Genomic DNA, 19,916 nt, shown 5'->3' with positions numbered 1-19,916 from the left:
AAGCGCATGCGTAGGCAATGCGACTTCCATGACGGTCTCTTCACAGCGCCAGCAGGTGGTCTCACCAACAAATATTTAATACACAAGGGACTCCCTCTATCTCTTTGCAACCATCGTGGCGCTTAACAACTAGGTTTTATCCTTACCGAAACCTACCAAAGTTTGCACGAGCTTTTGACAGCTTCAGCGATGGATGCCTTACACTTTCTTTATTTTATCAAACGCGAGTTTGACTGGCATATGCGACAGCACAGAGGATTGGAGACATATCGTGCGCCATCTCTTACGAATCCTATTCACCCAATGTTTGCTTTGGATCGCTGGGCCACTGGTCCAGGGCAAGACACCCTACAACTCTACCGCAGCATGCGACCTGCCTTGCAACTTGCGTCACTATGGCTCACCGAAGACATGCCCCTGCTTTGGTTCAGTCACTTGACCTTTGGACATCGTCGCCATAATGCGGCCGGCCAAGTGTACCTGGAGAGAAATTCTCATTATAAGACCCTGGGAGCCCTTGCTACTGTCAAGGCGAACCTAATCGAATTTGGAAAAACGAACTTTTTCTTGTTTTACCATCCTAGTGTGAGAAACAACTATTTCGGCTGTACATATCGTCAGAAAGAATCGTTGCCATACTTTAACGAGTTCAAGTCCGCTGACTTTCCACTTGCTGTCTCTAGTAAGGGTGTTCAAAAGCCTTGCATCGCCCTTACAAGGGGCTTCGTCAAAGCCCTTCAGTCGACGAGTATAAGTGAAAACGAACGATACAGAACCCTTTTCATGCTCGCCACTGTTCTGTGCCATGAAGTTGCGCATGGGTACCACATGTTCCATCATATCAGTCCTGAGCCACTGTGGACTGGAGATGAGAAGGCCCCAGAACTAGGCTTCTCGTGGGAACTGAACGTGTTAGGTCATGTACCGATGCCTACCGGTAGGAGTGGGTTAGACGGCCAATTCCACGAACTACACGCGATCCGCATGCTGGAAGTTCCATCAAGCGCTGATGAACGTCTTAAGGTTCTCCTCTATCTCAAGGGCAATTCACGTGCAGAGTTCACGACACGAGATGCTTCCGGACACCATCGCAAATGGCCTGTTGTAAACGGCGGAAACTTTCGTGGTGCGAAATGGACACTGAGCAGCGACGCGCTCTACTTCATCGCCTCCTTCCACGACGTTCCCATGCACTGGGTAATCTCTTGGTTCCAGCAAGATGTCTGGGAAACGCTTAAGGCGCGATGGGTGCAAGCAAACAGGTTTGAACCTCCTGCTCTCGGCCAAGCCTTCATGATCATCTACGAGAGAAATCCGCACGGAGTGCAGGTTCATCGACCTCTTTACCCAGACAATCGTGTAGACGCCACAATACTCGAGAAACGTCACAAATCAGTCCAGAAATAGGCTGAGGTGCGGGTGGGAAGTTTGAGGGGGTTGAGATGCAACTGTTGCGGTCACCAAATATACAGATAGTTATTGACTTGTTATTAATTTGTCGGCACGGAACTGCGATGACTTATTAGATAGTTGAGCGATACAGCTAGAATTTAGTCATAAGTCCGAGCTGAATGTGCTTAGCCATCTTTGCGATTGCCCATGGGAAGCCTGAAGTTCACCTAGAGCTTCTTCTTCCAGAATCCTTGCGTAGGTCACGCCGGAAGACCCTTCCCATGTCTACGCTTTGAGGAGAGAGTTCTAGTGCTTACTACAACATATAGGCTTGATAGGTTCGTTGAAGAAATATCGGAGACCGGATGATAGAATGCCTGACGAGAGCCGTGATGTAGAGAATTGTTTCGTCTTCGTCGGCGTCGCGGCGGACATCGGCGAACGAAGCCCGGATTTAGCAATGCGCGAACACAAATTCCGGCGCCGGCTATCGTCGTCATCGTTCTCATCACGACAGCACCGGGAATCAAGCCAATGCAGTGTAACGCCATGGCGTCATGATTGGCTCTCTCGACAGAATGGGCTAGAATGCCGGGCTATCTTCTCTGTCTTCATGCACGGAAACGGCTGAGATGATGGAGCCGACCCCACCTGAAGCTTGAACGACTTAAGGCCCTTCCACCCCGCCAAATTTCGCAGCCGGCATCAAACGTCACTCCAAACTCCCTCTACATCCATCAATTCCTCTTACAAACCTCCAATATGGCCTGCGATAACTGCAAGACCGGCTTCAAGTGGGGCGCTGAGTCCGTTGGCAAGGAAGCCAAGCTCGACAACATCGACTGCTATGTAACCGGCGACAACAAGGATGCCGCTATCCTTATCATCACCGATGTCTTCGGCTGGACTCTTCCCAACATCCGCATTCTGGCAGACCACTACGCAAAGGAAGCCAATGCGACCGTCTACGTTCCCGATGTGTAAGCAGCTACGCGACGCGACGCATACATTCAGCGCAATGCAACCATGGGACTAACAGCCATCACACAGATTCGGCGGCGAAGTCGTAGACCCCGACGCGATGTCCGACCCCGAGAAGGCTAAGAAATTCGACGTCATGGCCTTCATCGGCCGCAACAACAAGGAGATCCGCTACCCCGAGATCAAGCAGCACGCCCAGACCCTCAAGTCGCAATACAAGAAGGTTGCCGCCATCGGCTTCTGCTACGGCGGATGGGCCGCCTTCAAGCTCGGCGCCGACCCCTCGCTCGTCGATGCCATCTCGACAGCCCACCCCTCCATGCTCGAGAAGTCGGAGATCGAGAACGTCAAGGTCCCCGTCCAGGTCCTTTCCCCTGAGAACGACCAAATGTACACTGAGGAGCTGAAGAAGGCTACGTTGGAGACGCTGCCGAAGACTGGTGTCCAGTGGGAGTACATTTACTTCCCTGGTCTGAACCACGGCTTTGCTGCGCGTGGTAACCCCAACGACCAGAAGCAGAAGGATGGTCTGGAGAGGGCGAAGAGGAGTGCTGTGAACTTCTTCAATGAGTTCCTGCACTAGGGAAGATGCTACAGTAGCCATACGACCTCTTGAACGAATTTGAATGAAATGATACCTCCAATCTGGTTTCCACTTTCCATCTGATCCTATAACGGAAAGACGTCACGTCACGACTGGACTGGTGAGGATATTGATGTGGATATGTGAATGAATTGCTGATTACTGCTGCTACCATGTGTACGTTTCGTTAACGCCACGCAGAGTCCTCGTTTTAAATATATACATGAAGGTCTTTTCGACTCCCGTCAGGTACGAGACCATGATACCATCCCTCCTGGCAACTTAGGCGCTATTGACCAAGCGAGCGAGCCTGGATCTGGTCTCCCAGCCCCAAGTGCCAACACTGCGCTTAGCCATAGCAGCAACGCTCTTAGCATAGTTGTTCGTGCCGTGGCTGGGATCAGCATCCTTAGCCTTGCAAGAAGCGCCATCCGAAGGGCCACCAAGGGGACCCTCGACGGCAGCAAAGTGCTGCTTCTCGCTGGTCGTGCCGACCATGTTCTTCGCAGCCTCAGGAACCCAACCGTTGATGAAGTCACCGTGCGAGCACCACGCAGGTCCGCAGGCCAACTTAAACGGCGCGGTGGTACCAGACCAGCCGTTGGGCAAGGCCTTGCGCATGTCGTAGCGGATGGAGAAGCGGAGCTGGGGCATAGACTTCATGCCCTTGGGGCACCAGTTGGGCGTTCCGTTGTCGCGGCTCTTGTAGCCGGTCTCGAGGGTCTCTTCGTTGACACACTGGGGGAAGAAGAGGAGTTGCTGGATGTGGGTCGAGCAGGTATTGGTGGGGAAGCCGTTGGCGTCGAGAGGGATGTCTTCGCTCTCGCAGCCCCATGAGGCCTTTGCGTTGACGTCCATAGCGTCTGGTGTCATGGCGTCGGCTTTGCCGGCAACCATCTGCAAGTCTTGTGGGATGGCGACCTCAGCAGGGGTCTCGCCCAAGTTGTAGTATGCGCTGAAGCGGAAGACGGGAACGGGCTCGTAGTTCTTGCCATCTTTGGTGTATAGGAAAGTGGGCACCCAGTAGCTCGACAAGTCGTTGGGGTTCTCGGCGGTGGTGCAGCCTTTTTGGAGTTCAGCGCTAGTCTTGGTGCCGGCGACAACGGCGTCGGAGCCGTAGAAGGAGTGAAGATGCGACTTGTCGAACTCTCCAGGGTAGACAATGGGATCGATGTTCTTCTCCATGAAAGGGGGAGGAATCTGGATGACGGTGTACGCGTTGGCGAACTGAGCGAGCAGACCCGCAGCAAAAAGAGTGTAAAGAGACATCCTGTGCCTTAGTAACGAATGTAATAAATGATAGAAGAAGTTGAAAAGATAGTGAAGTTGGTAAGAGAATGGAGCGCGATGAAGAAACAGTAACGCGAGGAGCGCTCGTGGTACTTATGCCTGAGGCTCGCGCCTCGTGCCCACCATGCCACAGCCTAGGGCATCCTTCCCTCGGGGCGTCCACCAAAGTTTCAAACCTCCTGGTGTTTTCGCCCAAGCGAGGCATCTTCGCCGTTAGGCCTAGGACTATTGTGGAGGTTAGGGACCGCGGCATGAACGACAGGAGACGTTGCCGAGGCGCTAAGCCGGCTGCGGAGCTGCTCATTGGCGGATCGCCCGTGCCAAAACACTAGTGTCCGCTGTTCCGCGTTTAACAGTTTCGAAACTGCGAAACAAACTGCCTTTGTCCTTGCTTTTCATTTCCTCCGAACAGTAATCGGCTTTCTGGATACGGATGCGTTTTGTGGCGCTATACGCTGGGGCATTGCGATGTGGCGTGAAGAACATGATTCACTGCGATTAGAACTAGAGGGCGAACTAGTACGATTGCAGTTATTCGTGCGCGTATCTACGACATCCGAGGACTCCAGTACTGAGTGTTGAGCAGACCTGTTATCATTAAGCTAACTTCGAAGGCTGTGCTTCCAAAGTTTTGTGTGGACATCACGTGCGTGGCACAGCCAACATGCGGCGTCGTAAACAATTCGATTCAGATCAACGAAGCTGCGACTCACTCCGCATCTACATCTCACGCCCTGCCACCGCAACCACCTCTACTGTCATCCGCAATCGCGCAACCCTCATAGCGACCTCGCACATCCTGATAGGTAATTTGTTGTGGTTCCACAGTATGCACGACGAGAAGCGCCACGATTTGTCCCTCTAGTGTCCAGCTCACGCTCACACTTTTCCCACCACTGTATCGGCGCCTTGGCCCAACGGAAGGAGGAGCTTGTTGTGTTTGAATATTGACGGAGATGCTTTGCGAAGAATGCGTACGTGTATTCTCACGCGGCGACCGCAAGCATCATTCGAGCCTTGCCTCTCTCACCAAAGCAGCAACAGCCGGATGCTACATCTGTACTCCCTTGTGGGAATCTGTAAGGCCAGAAACTGGTCACTTGAGGGACGACCTGAAAAGTCACTTCATCATCGGTCAGATTCCAGATACTTATTCTCGAGTTTCCCGTACTCTACCAGAAGAACATATGGTTAGCTATTCCTCTTTATCCACGTGGGGAAGAAAGAAAAGTGTTGCCCACGGTTTTCCGAAAAAGCTCGACCCGCGGAGATTTGTCGCAGTACCTACAGCGAACGTCCCAGTAAATGTCGGTACATACGGCAGATGGTCCACAATACCCATGGCAGAATCCTTACAGGCTGCGCAAAAGTGGATGAGAACTTGTCTAGACACCCATGAGCAGTGTCAGAAACACAAACAACCGCGTACATATCCGACACGTCTCCTCGAACTTGGCAGCCACAAAGTGCGACTAGTACTATCACAGGAAGAGGAACTATCGGGCCCGTATGCTGCTTTGAGTTACTGCTGGGGCCCAAATCCTAGCTTCATCCGGCTAACGGCCGATAACATGCAAGATTTTCGGCTCGGAATAACCCATTCAGATTTACCCATTGCTTTCCAAGAGGCAATTTGCTTCGTAGAAGGGCTCGGAGTTCGCTACCTCTGGATCGATGCTCTCTGTATCATACAGTCTGGCAGGGGGAGTAGTGAAGACTGGCAATTGGAGTGCAGTCGCATGCAAGAAGTGTACTCGAATTGCATCATCAACATTTCTTTGGTACAGGCTGCGCACCCGGACCAAAGCTGTATGGGAGGTTATAATCGTAAAGCGAATCTGCCTTTCACTACAACTATGGCTATGCGAGGAATGAGTGGGGACTTTACCGGCACACCTCCTGCCTTCACTGTCATACCAAGCCAGTACTTCCAACATTCGCTTTATCAACAGCCCCTCGGAAGTCGCGCATGGGTCCTACAAGAACGCCTGTTGGCTACTCGCGTCTTGAGCATTGGCCATGGAGAACTTTTCTGGGACTGTGCACGGGTCCCAAACGCAAGCGAATCTCTTCCACGCGGCTTCGAACTTTGTTCTGATCCTACGAGGGCAGTTCTGAGTGAAGCGCTGGGTCTTCAAATAACTTCCATTCCGCAGGCCTTAGACAGCCGGACTTTAGAGGATACTTGGTCTAAGATCCTTGTGGATTACAGTGCGAGGCAGCTCACATATCCCCAAGCAGACAAGTTGATTGCTATTTCGGCTATCGCAAGCTGCATGCATTGCGCATTAAACGACACGTATCTTGCTGGCCATTTCTGGAAAACGCTCCCACAAAGTCTGAACTGGAGAGCAAATCGTGCACCTGGACATTCATTCCGTACTGATGAAAGGCCACCACAAAGGCTGCCCAGGTCCTCTAGCCAGATGTTGGATGGCAGCTGGGTGGTCACGCCAACATGGAGCTGGGCATCGATGAATGGACGACTGAGAACGCGACCATTTGTTGGAGTGTCTTCGACGGTTATAGCAATCGCAGAAGAGTACAGGCTTTCTCCACTGGATAAGAACGAGCGAACACCATTTATGGAGAAGATGATACTGCTGACCATTCGAGCCTGGTCTAGACCTATCAAATGGACGCTGGGTGGGCCGATCGGCTATGAAAACACAGAAAGTTTGAAAGAGGAGGGTTTTGAACGTCTCTATGTCACTATGGATGAGCCGAATGAGAAGCCCGAAAACGGAAGCATGTTTCTACTTGCGGCACTTGTCCATGCAGACAATATAGTGGTGGGCTTGTTGCTGAGAGAGATAAACATGTACGAAGACAGAGTATACGAGAGACTGGGGCAATTCCGGGCACCATTCGACCGCGACATCGGGACGGAATGGCAATCGTTGTTCACTGATGGAGAGCGCTCCATAACAATGTGCTGATGTAGCTAAGCCGACCATTGCTATTTCAGTTCGATACTCATTCGATGAACAGCACTACCCTGTACAGAAATCCCGATAGTCAGCCATCGGAAAAGGTTGGGAGCAACAACGAAGACGTCAAAGAGATGATTGACCGCATCGTATATGCAAATGATGACCACTACTTGGAAGATGATTTCAAACAGCAATGGCCCCTTCATATCATCACCACACGGGTCTTAGCGTCATGGTCGCATCAGCATCGTTCTAAATGTTCTTCCACTTCCCAACCCTACATAGAGTCGCCAGATTACCATCCATTTCTTTTACAAAGCTCTACTTATCAGCCGCATCCAGCGGCTTATTCTGCCCATAGTTCAGCGTCTTCTCCCTCTTCTTCGCATCCGACTCCTTCGGGTCATGCTTCATGTTATCCTGACTCTCCGTTGTCTCCTCCGTCGCGCCTGCTCGGTCTTGCTCCGGGTGGCTGACTGGGTTTTGTATCGATGCGTGGTCGCCATCGTTCTTGTCAGTCTGGCCGACTGAGGCGCTCTTGTTGATGGACTGGCTCTCGGCGCTGCTTGCTTGCGGGTTGGAGACGTTGGATGATTGGCCGGGTGCGGCGCTGCTGGCGTATGTGCGGGTGATGACTGGTGCGAGGACTGAGAGGGAAGGTGTTAGTTGTCGTTCTTTTATTTTGGAATGAGGGTAGTCACCTTCGCTCCGTTGCTGGAGCGAGCGGCTCGCGATGGGCGCTGAGCGCGAGAAGCTCTGGAGGAATCTTGATGCCATTTGGTTTTTTGTGTATTTCGAGTCTATTGGGGGAATTCACAGGTATGAAGTGGCACTTTTCAAAGAGTCACAGCGAAATGTCTACGCACGTTTATCAGACACCCTCCTTGACGTGCCTCTGATGTTGCCAAAACGTCATCATTAAGCCGCAGAGCCGATCTCTGGGGATGCGGCATCTGCTTCCCGTACGAATCCACTCTTACTAATCTATGACAGCTGTAGGAAGATGCAAAAAAAAAGCTCAGCGCCTCCATCGCCGTTGTAAATGTGTGCATGCGCAGTAGAGCGTGTGCGACCAAGACGGATGATGACGTATACCATAAGTTGTGTGATACGACCTGGGCAGCATCGACTTCGACGAGAACTCCCAAATCGCGAATACAGACGTCGCAGCGAGTAGAACTTATCGACGATTCGAGATGTTTGGCTACACCATAGTGACTTTTCTCTGCGCGAAGTTGAAGGGCGTGAATTAACGCGCTCACGGGCTATTGCACAGGGTCACGGGATGCCCCACTTCCGGCCATCGGACTTTCCGACCCTGCCAACCGCCTTCGTTCACAACCACTCACTTCAATACACGATCTTCAACGGCATGCTGGATATACAGCAGATGCAGGCATTCCTTTCATGAGTGTCTTTGGCATTAATTGTCGTCATGTCCGCAACACGCAATGCCATAAGGCCCGTGGTTGAAGCACACCAAGTGGTATAATTACTAGCTCTTTCAAGTCTATCGTACAACGCTGCTTCTCTCGGATTCTATGAGACATCTACAAGTAGTCCGCGTCAACCCAGTTCTCCTTCTCAAAGTTCATCCCAAACACATCCGACGCCTTGATCCGCGAGTCCCGCTGCGAGGAGAAGTTTGCCCTTGCCTCTGGATTTGCGCCAGGCCCATAGTTCTTGTACTCCTGGTAAACAATATTGTCCACACTCTGTACATCGTCCCATCTTGCCCACCCCTCCGGTTTCACCACATCACTCAAATAGCTGTCCTGGAAGACCACCCTGGAGTAAGGTCTCCACGGCCTGCCAAGGAAGGTCGAGTTCGTGCCGTTGGTACCGGAGACGTTGACCTGGTTGAAGACGTAGATGCTCGTGTTGTTCTCAGCTTCGCGACCATTGGCGGTGACCCAACCGGGGCCGATGGACTCGATGTCGATCTTGTCGAACCACGCGATGGCGCGTAGACCGAAGATGAAGTCCACCGCGCCATTGACGAAAGACTTTGCGTAGATCTGGCGCCCGATGTTGGCGTAGATGGTGTCTTGGTAGCCAGTGAACTTGCAGCCGTAGAATCCTTGGTTCGTCTTCTGCGCGCTCAGTGCGAGGGCTTGGCCATTCTTCTCAGCTGCGCCGAAGGTGTTGGCGACGTTGAGGTTGTAAATGCGAATGTTCGTTGTGTTCAAGCGGAGGGTAGCTGTTGCGTCGTTGTTGGCAAGTCCAGGTGTTTGGCGCGAGAGATTGTATGTCAAGGTGGCTTCGTTGTCCTTGTAGCCGCGAGCGTCCTTCGTGGAACCTTGTATGGTGATGGGGCCGGCATGAGGGGGGACGTAGACTTGTTCGTTGTATGTTCCGGCGACGACAAAGATCTTCTGGGCATCGGTCTTGTTATGCAGTGCGTCTACTGCGGCACTGATGCTGGGGTAGCTGCCGTTGGTTGCGCCGGATGCATCGACGACTAATGCACCCCGGTCGGGCTTTGTTCTTGTGTACTTGTCGGCAGACACCACAGAAAGGGCACTTGCAAATGCAAGGAACTGCATCAGACGAGACACCATGTTGATCGGCAGAGAACGATTGACCTGGTATTCGGGAACCCGTCCATCGGAACGGCCGGGTACTTATACTAGATTGACGAAATGCACCCCTTTACGCGATTACTACAGTCTGTAATTATTCCGTCGCGCTTACCTCTACGGGCCGACTATCGAACATGCGCGCTGTTTGCCATTGCCATCGTGACTTTGCGGGGAAGTGTGGAGGAAGCATCGTTGGTGTTGTATCGTGTGATTGGTGGCAGAAATCCTTCCGTGGACAACTTTACCCCAGATTGTTTAACCATCGGCAACGGAATCTGGGGAAGCGATGTTGAAGTAGATCTGATCTCGATGTTTTGTCAAGCGGACGGATGCGACCGGGGATTGATCTCGGGTTGCTTGGGTTTGAGGTACATACAAAGTAAGCCCGATTGATTACTTAGGTAGTCGCGCCGCGCGGCGACTGCCAACGTCCTTCTTGGCTCGACCTTCTTGAACGCGCATTCTTCCACCTCGAACGCTCTTTCATATGCGACTTTTTTCTCTCTTTTTTTAGGCAAGATTCTGGGATTTTATACAATTCTGATCGCGTACGGGCAGCAACAACGAACAAGCCTTGGAGTGGACGCGACGACAACCGAAGTACCACCGCGCCTTCCTCGATATACGAAACACACCCTAGCTCGTTTGCCGCTACTCCCTAGATGTTGTGATAGCACTATACAATTGTTCAAGAGCAAGGAATGAGGTCCAGTTCTGCCTGGGATCGGCTGTGATGCCCAAGCCAAGGAGACGGTGAGCGCGTTTGCAGTATGATTTGACCCAAGGCCTGAGCTATGTTCCTATGCAGCTCACGATAATTGGTTATGAACAGGCCATCAGGCCAGACTATAGGTTCTCGCATCAAATGGTACACCGCACAAAGTCTGTACCGCTGAATAGATCAAGAGCCGTCGCCATCCGGCCCAGATGACGGGACAGTCGCGTTGTAGTAGTACACGGATTCGATGGGAGCTCGCACTTTACTCCAGCGCATAACACAGTCCGTGGAGAATAACTCTGCTCATAACAATATGAAGGCTTTATTCAGCCCAACAATCAGACCACTATGAGCGCGCCCGTACCCCGCGTACGCAACTCGCGTTCGCCATCGCATCCAACCCACCGTTTGCGCAATGACGCAACCTCCGAACAAACGAACTGAGACACGCGCCACGATCACAACAAAGAGACGTCTCTCGTCCCTCAGACTCGTAGCCAGCTGCAACCTCGCCGTACCTCTACACTCGCATTGCAAAGCCTTGCAATACAGCCACTGACAGACACCAGCGCACAAAGCACATCACACTATACACACTACACCTACACTACACGCTTTCGCGCCCCAAAACAAAATGGCCCAAAACGACTCAAAGCACCTCCTCCCCATGACCTCCATCCTCTTCGCCGACGCCAATTCCTCTTCACGGCCAAACACATCCCACCACCTCGCGAACCCCACACTCGCCAACCTCAAAGACGCGCAAGACACCAGCATCACCGCGCTGCCGCAGCCTGTCACCGAAGCCGAGATCCCGGAGTCAGACGGTTTTTGGAAGAGATTGTGGGCTAAGATCAAGATTGCGCTTGGTTTCGGTGAAAGGGAAGTGGAGTATGAGGAGGAGAGGGAGATGTGCATTGGTGAGCCTTTTGGCTTCGTACATATTGGGACGGGAGGGAATAGGCCGTTGTTGGGGCCGGGTGGGGTGCCGAGGGTTGGGGGTGGGGATGAGGAGTGGGAGGATGTGGAATGAGGGCGGGAGGTATTCGGGGTGGTTTGGGGGTGAGATTAGGAGATGATGAGGGGGCGTGGAGGAGGACGGAGGTGTGAGAAGTAGTGGATGTGAAGATGAACTTGGTGGTTGAGGACTACATGGGTATGATACTGAACAGAAGCAAGGGGGAATCAACCTCGAGACGACTACGAATATACAAAATCTTCCAACTTATTTCCCTTGGCTCTCGACGCTGACGTTCCAGTTGTTAGGTGCCCGCCACCAGCGTCCTAGCAGACTACCTTCACTCTTGCCACTGCTACCTGTAATCATGCGGTTCGCATCTGGCCTTTCAATCTTGACATCCTGCGTCTTAACAATCTGCAGCTTGACATCTTCGCTGCCATTGGTTCCAGCCTCAGGGTCATATGTAGCACGATCGCTGCTCCCAGTCCGGTATGCTTTGCCTTTTGAGCCGGAGCCCTCGTCGCTGATGATGCGTTCGAACTTGCTTTGCAGGCTGGGGTAGTAGCGGATGAGGACGGCCTTGATGCTCGGTGCGCAGGCAACGATGACGGCGAGATGGTTCTCCACAACGGCGCAAATCATAGACGCAGCGTATTGGAAGGGGAAGTCCCCCATGACGGCGAGTCGGTGGACGAAGTAGACGCGAGTTGCGCTCGCAGCGAGGACGAGTCCGCCCAAGGCGAAGAGAAAGTTGACGGCGATGCGGTGGTGGCGCCTGAGCTTGACATTCCAGGTGAAGATGACGGGGAGAATATAAAGGACGGCATCGCAGGCCACCATGAAGACTGAGTTGAAGTAGGAGAAATCGCTCAGGTTGATGCAGTAGCCCTCGATGGTTGGGTCCCACCATTTTGCCACGGGGACGCATTGGAAGATGCTGGTTACGACGCAGGTGAGACCGAAGGAGAAGGCGACGATGTGCATGATGAAGATGCAGCGGCGGGCCCACGGCTCGAAGGTGAGCTCGGTGTAGAAGATCAGTAGCGAGTGCTTGACGGCCCAGTTGACGGAGAAGTAGAAGATGAGGGCGGCCATGACCATCTGGGGTGTTGAGTCAGTAAGTGGAAGATGGTGATTGTGGGTTGGGTTTGATGTACCTTGAGGAGCATCTCCATGTTGGCCGGGTCGATGTCTGCCTCGTGCAGACCAGCTCCCAGACGTGTCGCATACATCTGGATACACGATAGAACGATGGCGCAAGTTCCGGCAAAGACAGCAAGAGCTTCATGTCAGTTAGTATGATGACTCGTGTGGAAATAAATGGACTGAGCTCACCATCATGCCAGCCAAAGCTGCTCATTATCTTAATTTTTCTCCCAACACGACAGCTAATAGCGAGTGAAGTCAAAACAATCAGTGTCAAGTTGACAGCAACGGTGGGGGCGCGTAGGTCAGACATGATTGAAACAGACAATCGAGTCACCGAGTTGAGTTGAGTTGTGATGTTTGCAGGGGTGAGGAAGGATTCGTGTGCCTTGCATGCCCTCTACATATATACCTGGTGTTTATCTTTCACAAGACGCACGGCTTATACTTTGTTTGTCGTGATATGCGCAACACCGAGATGATGAACGGCCTACGGGGTCTAACGTTAGCTGCCCCGCGCTGACGGCGCGCAATCATCCATGTCAGTACAGTGATTGTGGACTGCCGTTTCTGTCGGCTTGCAGTGAAAACCGTCAAGGGAGCGACGCGGCACTCGGAGTAGCGCCCAGTGCTCCTAGACTAGTAGGAATAATGAAAATGATGGTGTAGCACTATTGGACGGAGTCTCTCTTCTTAGCCTAACCGAGTGCTGGCTGTGGTCGCTAGGTATAGAGGTTTTGCTTTGTGATGTTTGTTTTCGACGTTAGGGTTCAAGCTAGGGGCAGCGGGGTCTTGGGATGTCGGAAAAAGAAAGCACGACGTCGGTATACACGTTGTGTCCATGCGAGCCGTAAGCGAATACAGTGGGTTATCGAAAGTGCTCATAGGTTGAGAAGGCGACCCCGCTTTGCCCTTCGTCTCAACGCATCGCATTCCGAAGCTGATGTTTTCGTTTTCTGGTGTTGCTTTTTGCTTTGAGGGTCCTGTCCGTATTGGTTTTGGTGGGTATACGACAGAGACTTCGTACGTGGCGTTATCTGCCTGGCGTCTGCATCTGAATTGGATACTGCGGTACCATGTTAATGTTGGTGCTGGCTCGCATCGCATACTGCGCGTTCACATTGTTGAGTTGAGGAGTAACTTTGCAAAGCAGCCATGTCCGGTCATGTTGAGATTGATGTTGATCAGCGGCGGCGACAGATATCCCGATTACTGAACGATGGCGACTGTATAAGACAAAAGTAAGACTCCATTGTAGACGGGCCGATGAAAGGGTGGAAGTTGCGATGGTGGGTAGACAGACGGCCAGATACGGGAAATTGAGAGCCAGCCACATCGTCATAAAAGGCATGCGCCCCGCTGGGTTCTCGCGACTCGAAACAACGACATCATCTTGTCGTGGAAGAGGCTGAGGATCGATCGTGTGCGCTTGGAGCGCGACTGCGCAGGTGTTTACTTCGGCGATGCATCATGTGATGAAGCTCGATGCGCTTCCAAGATTCCCGAGACTGTCCCGACTTCTCGACCTGGAAGCTGACTAACACCATCCGACGCTAGGCCACATCTGATTCTCAGTAATCCTGCGCATCTGATTGGACACCGGAGACAATTTGCAGCTGACATGCGTATAGTAGTCGTCGCAAACCGTGTAGATTTCACAATCTTTTAAGGAATTGCGCTTCAAATTGTTCTCTTCATTCCGATACCCCCATCTCGTCTCTGCGTTTGTCCGTTCTCCGATTTTCTGAAACTCAAAGTGCGATCGCTATAGTCGGAGTGAAACTTGACGCCTCGGCTGTCCGCATTTACTACGAACGCCACCTTTCCCCGACGCCAACGTCAGCGGCATTCCACTTTCTTTGCACAGGCGGGACTTGAACTTTTCGATTCCTTCACCAACCTACAAGACATTATTGCTTTCTCTCTGCCATGTCGTTCTCCTCGCTCGTCTCAGACATCGCATACCGGAACAATTCGGAGCGGCCAGAGCGACCCGACCTGCGCTCTCAAATATCGGAAGCGCGTTCCACCCGATCCTACGCCAGCACTGCCGCGACGAGCGTGAGCATATCCGGAGATATCAAGAGCCAATTGCATGGAGGATACAGCCACCCTCTGTCACGAGCATGGCAGGCCGAGCGACAACTCACAAAGGTGAGAGGAATGACGCCATGAGCCTATGACGGAAGCTAACATGCAGTGCAGTCGATGCTCATCTACCCCCTCTTCATTTCCGACCAGCCCGATGAAGAAATCCTCATTCCCTCCCTACCGAACATCCACCGCCGAGGCCTGAACAAGGTCGTGCCATACCTCACCCCGCTCGTCGCGAAGGGCCTGAAGTCGGTCATACTGTTCGGAGTACCACTCGCACCCTCAGCAAAGGACGCCTTGGGTACCAACGCAGACGACCCCAAGGGCCCCGTGATCAAAGCCATCCGTCTGCTGCGACGAGCATTCCCCGACCTCTTCATCGTTGCCGACGTCTGCCTCTGCGAATACACCTCACACGGTCATTGCGGTATCCTCAAGGAGGATGGTAGCTTGAACAATGCATTGTCAGTAGAGCGAATCGCGGATGTGGCGCTCTCATATGCCAATGCCGGCGCGCATTGCGTGGCGCCTTCGGACATGAACGACGGTCGCATACGCGCCATTAAGCTGAGGCTCATCGAAGCCGGCATCTCGCACCAGGTCGTGCTGATGTCGTATGCCGCCAAGTTCTCAGGATGTTTATACGGTCCGTTCCGCGACGCTGCAGGCTCAGTGCCCTCGTTCGGCGACCGAAGATGCTACCAATTACCTCCCGGCGGCCGCGGTCTGGCACGACGAGCCATTGTCAGAGATATTGGTGAGGGTGCGGATATCATTATGGTCAAGCCTGCGAGCCAGTACCTCGACATCATTAGCGACGCGAAGGAAATTGGCAAGGACATGCCCATTGCAGCGTACCAGGTGTCTGGAGAATACGCTATGATCCACGCGGCCGCAGCTGCAGGTGTGTTCGACTTGAGGCAGATGGCGGAAGAGGCTACGCAGGGCATACTCCGAGCGGGAGCTTCAATAGTGGTCAGCTACTTCACGCCAGAGTTTCTAGACTGGTTGGGTAACTAGGGCTAGCATAGATGTACGGCAAAAGAAAGGGCGTAGGGGCGTTTGATATCCAGACGGCATGTCTACCAATGAAATCTCATCACCACTTCTACATCATTCTGCTCTGTGACACCATCACACACGAACGATTGTTTAACACTACCCTAAGTCGCGAACAACCAGTGAGTCTTCGGGGCGAATTCCCAGCCCGCGTGGTGATGCTGTATAGTGCCAAGACCATATAGAAGAACACGCTAACCCGAACATGCGGAGGATTGCTGCCCACCGGTGCGCCACAGCCCTCACTTCGCCATCTGCAAATGAACCAACCCCGTCACACCTCGACCCTGCGGCTGCCTTGCTGCTACCTCGCTAAGCTTTCGAGTCAGCGCCCTCCCTACGGTACCATGGTGGGCGTTTGACTCACCGGCTAGCCCGCACTTCACGACCGGCGTCGCCGGTTCTTCTCACCAGAGTCGGTAATGATGCGTCCGTATCCACAGCAGCATGCATCTCAGCCACTTCAGTCGCCCTTCGTGCGCAAAGGATCTTAATCCCAAAATTCAGAGTGAACGCCACTCAGCCTTGCTTGGAGCCACGCTGTTTGCGCGCGAACGCTCTCATTCGACCTAGCGATGCCACTGCACTTTGGACACATGCGGTCTCCACTCACTGGACGCATCATGCAGGTGACCATTACCCCAGCGAGGAATCTTTCTCCTAACAGAGCCTTGAGAGGCTGATGTCGAAGCTGATTGCATTGGACCGGCTTTACAATATGCACAGCCACGCCTTAGCTCAGGCTGCCATCCCACCGCCCTTTTTCTCAACCTCAAGTCATAACGATGAAAGCTATTAGGTAAATCGAAATACATCATCTGGGTGCCTGCTGGATTGCGCTTGCGACAAATAAGTATATCACAGGTCTCGTCTTGGACTACTACGACTTTACAACAATCATCGACATTCGCTGTGAACACATCTAATCCGGGGGCTTTGTTACGCAGCAAACGCATCGGGATTCATTCAAGACACATCCACTTTTAAACCTCCTTCGACGTGCGGATTAAGCCACCGGCCTGGTATAATCATGGAGAACCTAAAGGAATCGCTACCTCCTGGCCTCGCAGATGCAGCCATCAACATTCCTGGCTTCGGTGCTATTGTCCAGCTGGTCCTCAACAAAATTGGTTTTGATGTTGGCAGCACGATGTCTCTATACCTGTTATTATTTGGTATCTTCCAAGGAGCCATGTTCCTGTACAACAGGGGACGTACATGGATGCAGTAAGTCAGCAATTCTACCAGTCAACTGCGGTCTGCTAACAGTTCATGCAGAGATTATGGCACCTCTGCCATCCGGATAGACGACGATGATGATTTATACCCCCAGTTCATATCCTGGATATCGGAACAGCGCATGACGGAAGTCAGCAGAGACTTGAAAGCTACCTCGAGAAAGCCAAAGACCCGATATAGCGCGGACTCTGATGACGAGCCCGAGTCGGACGATGAAGACGTCTTGGACGAGTCTGGAATCTTTAACTACGACAAGTACAAAGGTACCAGTCCAGTGTACTACGAGCCTAATCTTGGCGACGACAGCTTCACCCACAATGGCCATTATTTCCAATTCAGGAAGGATTCCCAAGAAAACAAATACGCCGAACGGATTGAGTACTTTGTCATCATCCGTTGCATGGGTCGCAGTACGAAGCCCGTCAAGGAGTTGATAGATCACGTCAAGGAATGGTCATCGCACAAGAGTAATAGCACAACTGAGATTATGCGAGCGGAGACTAAACACGGCGGTTATTGGTCTACCCAGTCCAGCCGACCCTCACGACCTATTAGCACAGTGACCTTGGACGAAACGCAAAAGGACAAAGTCGTTGCAGATATTAACGAATACCTCCACCCAGCGACAGCCAGGTGGTACGCCGCTCGCGGTATTCCCCACAGACGAGGATACCTATTCCACGGACCGCCCGGTACCGGCAAAACATCCTTGAGCTTTGCAGTGGCTGGAATCTTTGGGCTTAGCGTCTACTGCGCTTCTTTGAGTGAGCGTGACATGACTGAGTCGGATCTTGCGATGCTGTTCAGTCAGCTGCCAAATCGGTGCATCGTTTTATTAGAAGACATTGACAGCGCGGGTATCCGTCGAGACAAGTCCTCTGAGATACCAGCATCAGATCGCGTCTCGGAGGTGGAAGAGGAGGCCAAGTCACCCACTGAAGCGAAGGATACCGTGGCAGAGAAGGAAGAGAAGATCGAAAGCAAAGATGAGAAACCCGAGAACAAAAAGCAGCAGAAAGTCGAGGAGAAACAAAAGTCCATCACCGACATAGAGAAGAAGAAGTCTTTCCGCCGAAGACTTGCCCAAACACTACGCCCGCGAAAAATCACCAAACCAGATAGCGAAACCACCACCCTCGTCACAGACGATGCAGCATCATCCGTCCGAGCACCCAGCGTAAAGACGCCCAGCATAAAAGCACCTAGCGTGAAGCCCACACCTCCCCCTCCTCCACCACCAGTCCCCTCTCCCACCGACGAAGAAGGCAGCAAAAGCAAGATCTCCCTCGCCGGTCTCCTCAACATCATCGACGGCGCTGCCTCAAGCGAAGGCCGCGTTCTGATAATGACAACAAACTACCCCGAAAAGCTCGACTCGGCACTCATTCGCCCCGGGCGCGTAGACCTGCAGATCAAATTCACACTCGCCACCAACACGCAAATACAGGAGATCTTCCGTCGCATGTACAGTCGCGAAGAGGACCTGGCAACGCAGACACAGAAGAAGAGCGATGACGACAAAGCCAAATCCCCTTCTTCCAAAACGAAGAAGAGGAAAGCTAGACCATCGAGTGGTACCTCCTCGCCTCTCACTAGCGGCGCTCTGCCATCAAAGCCCAACTTTGCGACGCTACCGCCAGAAAAGCTTGCGGAGATGGCGAAGCAGTTCGCGGAAGCGCTTCCAGAGGGCGTGTTTTCGCCTGCGGAGATACAAGGGTATCTACTGCAGAAGAAGGCGGATCCGGAGGGCGCGTTGGACGGGGTTAAGGAGTGGAGGGATGCGGTGCTTGAGGCGAAGAAGAAGGGGAAGAAGGTTGTTGAGTTGAAGTAGATGGGAATGAATGATACCATGGTGTTTATGCATATGTTCATGTGAAGGTTGGTGAGGCATGCGCTTGGGGTCTGCTACCGTGGTGCAAAAAGCGGAGGCCATCATCGCCCCCGGCACCGCACATGAAGGACTGAGCAACCGCGCCACATCCTGTACGAGTGAGCTCATCGGTGCTCGACTGGCGCGTAAGTCGTGATGGGCAAAAAGAAGACTTTTTTGGCAAAAACATACAACAGCGGGGATTCGCTAGTGGTCACCCACCTAACTACTAATCCGCCGGTATCATGCTTGTATATGGCTGAGCGGACGGGAAGCCTAATTTTCATGATCCTATGGTCGTATGTGGAAGAATGAGCGATCCAACATACTATATCGACGGTACAAACTGCTGAACAGCGGATCGCAGCGTGGTCGCGCACACCTAGGGATCTGGGCAACACACGCTGTTTGCGCGGGATAGGTCCTGAACGGTAAGACTCACGCGCTAGTCTTGGGATTGTTCGTGGATAAGTAGACAGAAACCTTGCTGCTGTAATAATTGTACACGTCTGTCAGGCGCCTGCGCGAACTTCCAAGGTTGAGCCTACACATGTGACAAGAACCTGAGCATCACAAAACCAAGATCTGGAAAAGGGATCGAGTGTATAGTTAGGCAAAAGCAAGCACCTAGCTCGAAGATTCATGGCAAGCTTGAAGGTGTCAACTTGGTCATTGGAAGCGTTGTTTAGCAGTTGCAAGAATTGTGAGGACTCTGCGATGCGTCAGAGCAGAGATATCCCCGACCTTGGCACATGCCCGCCCAGTGGAACCTCTCCGCCCTTGTCCCAATCACGGTTATTTCGCAAACGGTTTCGTTGTTAGGTACAGTCACTCGTTCGTGTGCCAACGCGATATATGTTCACCTACCCTGGCAGGAGCTGGAGACGCTCTCAACCAGATGCGTCCTAGCGCTAGCCAAGCGAGCTCACCGGGACAAAGACTAACGAACCGCCGATCCTCTACTCCACAACAAGACATCGAAGCGACCCCGCAACCCGTACCCAGGATAGTTGGACCGGACGCGGGGCTTGGAGTAATAACAGTTTGGAGTATGAACGGCTTAGAGTA

At 52.6% G+C, this 19,916-nt stretch overlaps 9 protein-coding genes across 9 annotated transcripts; 5 read left to right on the top strand and 4 right to left on the bottom strand.

Moving 5' to 3' along the window:
- Nucleotides 1–303: 303 nt before the first annotated feature.
- Nucleotides 304–1,407, top strand: J4E79_006451 (uncharacterized protein; the record flags this gene model as incomplete). Its single annotated transcript, XM_049355322.1, has 1 exon — nt 304–1,407. One exon carries the CDS (start codon nt 304–306, stop codon nt 1,405–1,407), a length of 1,104 nt encoding a protein of 367 aa, XP_049209995.1.
- A 747-nt stretch (nt 1,408–2,154) lies between these two features.
- J4E79_006450 (uncharacterized protein) lies at nt 2,155–2,956 on the top strand (the record flags this gene model as incomplete). Its single annotated transcript, XM_049355321.1, has 2 exons — nt 2,155–2,372; nt 2,443–2,956. 2 exons carry the CDS (start codon nt 2,155–2,157, stop codon nt 2,954–2,956), a joined length of 732 nt encoding a protein of 243 aa, XP_049209994.1.
- Nucleotides 2,957–3,238: 282 nt separating this feature from the next.
- J4E79_006449 (uncharacterized protein) lies at nt 3,239–4,225 on the bottom strand (the record flags this gene model as incomplete). Its single annotated transcript, XM_049355320.1, has 1 exon — nt 3,239–4,225. One exon carries the CDS (start codon nt 4,223–4,225, stop codon nt 3,239–3,241), a length of 987 nt encoding a protein of 328 aa, XP_049209993.1.
- Nucleotides 4,226–7,500: 3,275 nt separating this feature from the next.
- On the bottom strand, nt 7,501–7,956 carry J4E79_006448 (uncharacterized protein; the record flags this gene model as incomplete). Its single annotated transcript, XM_049355319.1, has 2 exons — nt 7,501–7,826; nt 7,881–7,956. 2 exons carry the CDS (start codon nt 7,954–7,956, stop codon nt 7,501–7,503), a joined length of 402 nt encoding a protein of 133 aa, XP_049209992.1.
- Nucleotides 7,957–8,729: 773 nt separating this feature from the next.
- J4E79_006447 (uncharacterized protein) lies at nt 8,730–9,951 on the bottom strand (the record flags this gene model as incomplete). Its single annotated transcript, XM_049355318.1, has 2 exons — nt 8,730–9,764; nt 9,874–9,951. 2 exons carry the CDS (start codon nt 9,949–9,951, stop codon nt 8,730–8,732), a joined length of 1,113 nt encoding a protein of 370 aa, XP_049209991.1.
- A 1,162-nt stretch (nt 9,952–11,113) lies between these two features.
- On the top strand, nt 11,114–11,512 carry J4E79_006446 (uncharacterized protein; the record flags this gene model as incomplete). Its single annotated transcript, XM_049355317.1, has 1 exon — nt 11,114–11,512. One exon carries the CDS (start codon nt 11,114–11,116, stop codon nt 11,510–11,512), a length of 399 nt encoding a protein of 132 aa, XP_049209990.1.
- Nucleotides 11,513–11,704: 192 nt separating this feature from the next.
- On the bottom strand, nt 11,705–12,800 carry J4E79_006445 (uncharacterized protein; the record flags this gene model as incomplete). The annotated part of the gene is made up of 3 exons (XM_049355316.1): nt 11,705–12,541; nt 12,598–12,722; nt 12,776–12,800. 3 exons carry the CDS (start codon nt 12,798–12,800, stop codon nt 11,705–11,707), a joined length of 987 nt encoding a protein of 328 aa, XP_049209989.1.
- Nucleotides 12,801–14,515: 1,715 nt separating this feature from the next.
- Nucleotides 14,516–15,700, top strand: HEM2 (Aminolevulinate dehydratase; the record flags this gene model as incomplete). The annotated part of the gene is made up of 2 exons (XM_049355315.1): nt 14,516–14,740; nt 14,792–15,700. The coding sequence occupies 2 exons, from the start codon at nt 14,516–14,518 to the stop codon at nt 15,698–15,700; spliced, it is 1,134 nt and encodes a 377-aa protein (XP_049209988.1).
- A 1,069-nt stretch (nt 15,701–16,769) lies between these two features.
- J4E79_006443 (uncharacterized protein) lies at nt 16,770–18,809 on the top strand (the record flags this gene model as incomplete). The annotated part of the gene is made up of 2 exons (XM_049355314.1): nt 16,770–16,966; nt 17,018–18,809. The coding sequence occupies 2 exons, from the start codon at nt 16,770–16,772 to the stop codon at nt 18,807–18,809; spliced, it is 1,989 nt and encodes a 662-aa protein (XP_049209987.1).
- Between the last annotated feature and the right edge of the window lie 1,107 nt (nt 18,810–19,916).

Source organism: Alternaria viburni, assembly GCF_023758015.1.
Source record: "Alternaria viburni strain BMP 2772 chromosome Unknown scaffold_13, whole genome shotgun sequence".
Lineage (NCBI taxonomy): Eukaryota > Fungi > Ascomycota > Dothideomycetes > Pleosporales > Pleosporaceae > Alternaria > Alternaria viburni.
This window is presented reverse-complemented; position numbering and strand designations above follow the sequence as displayed.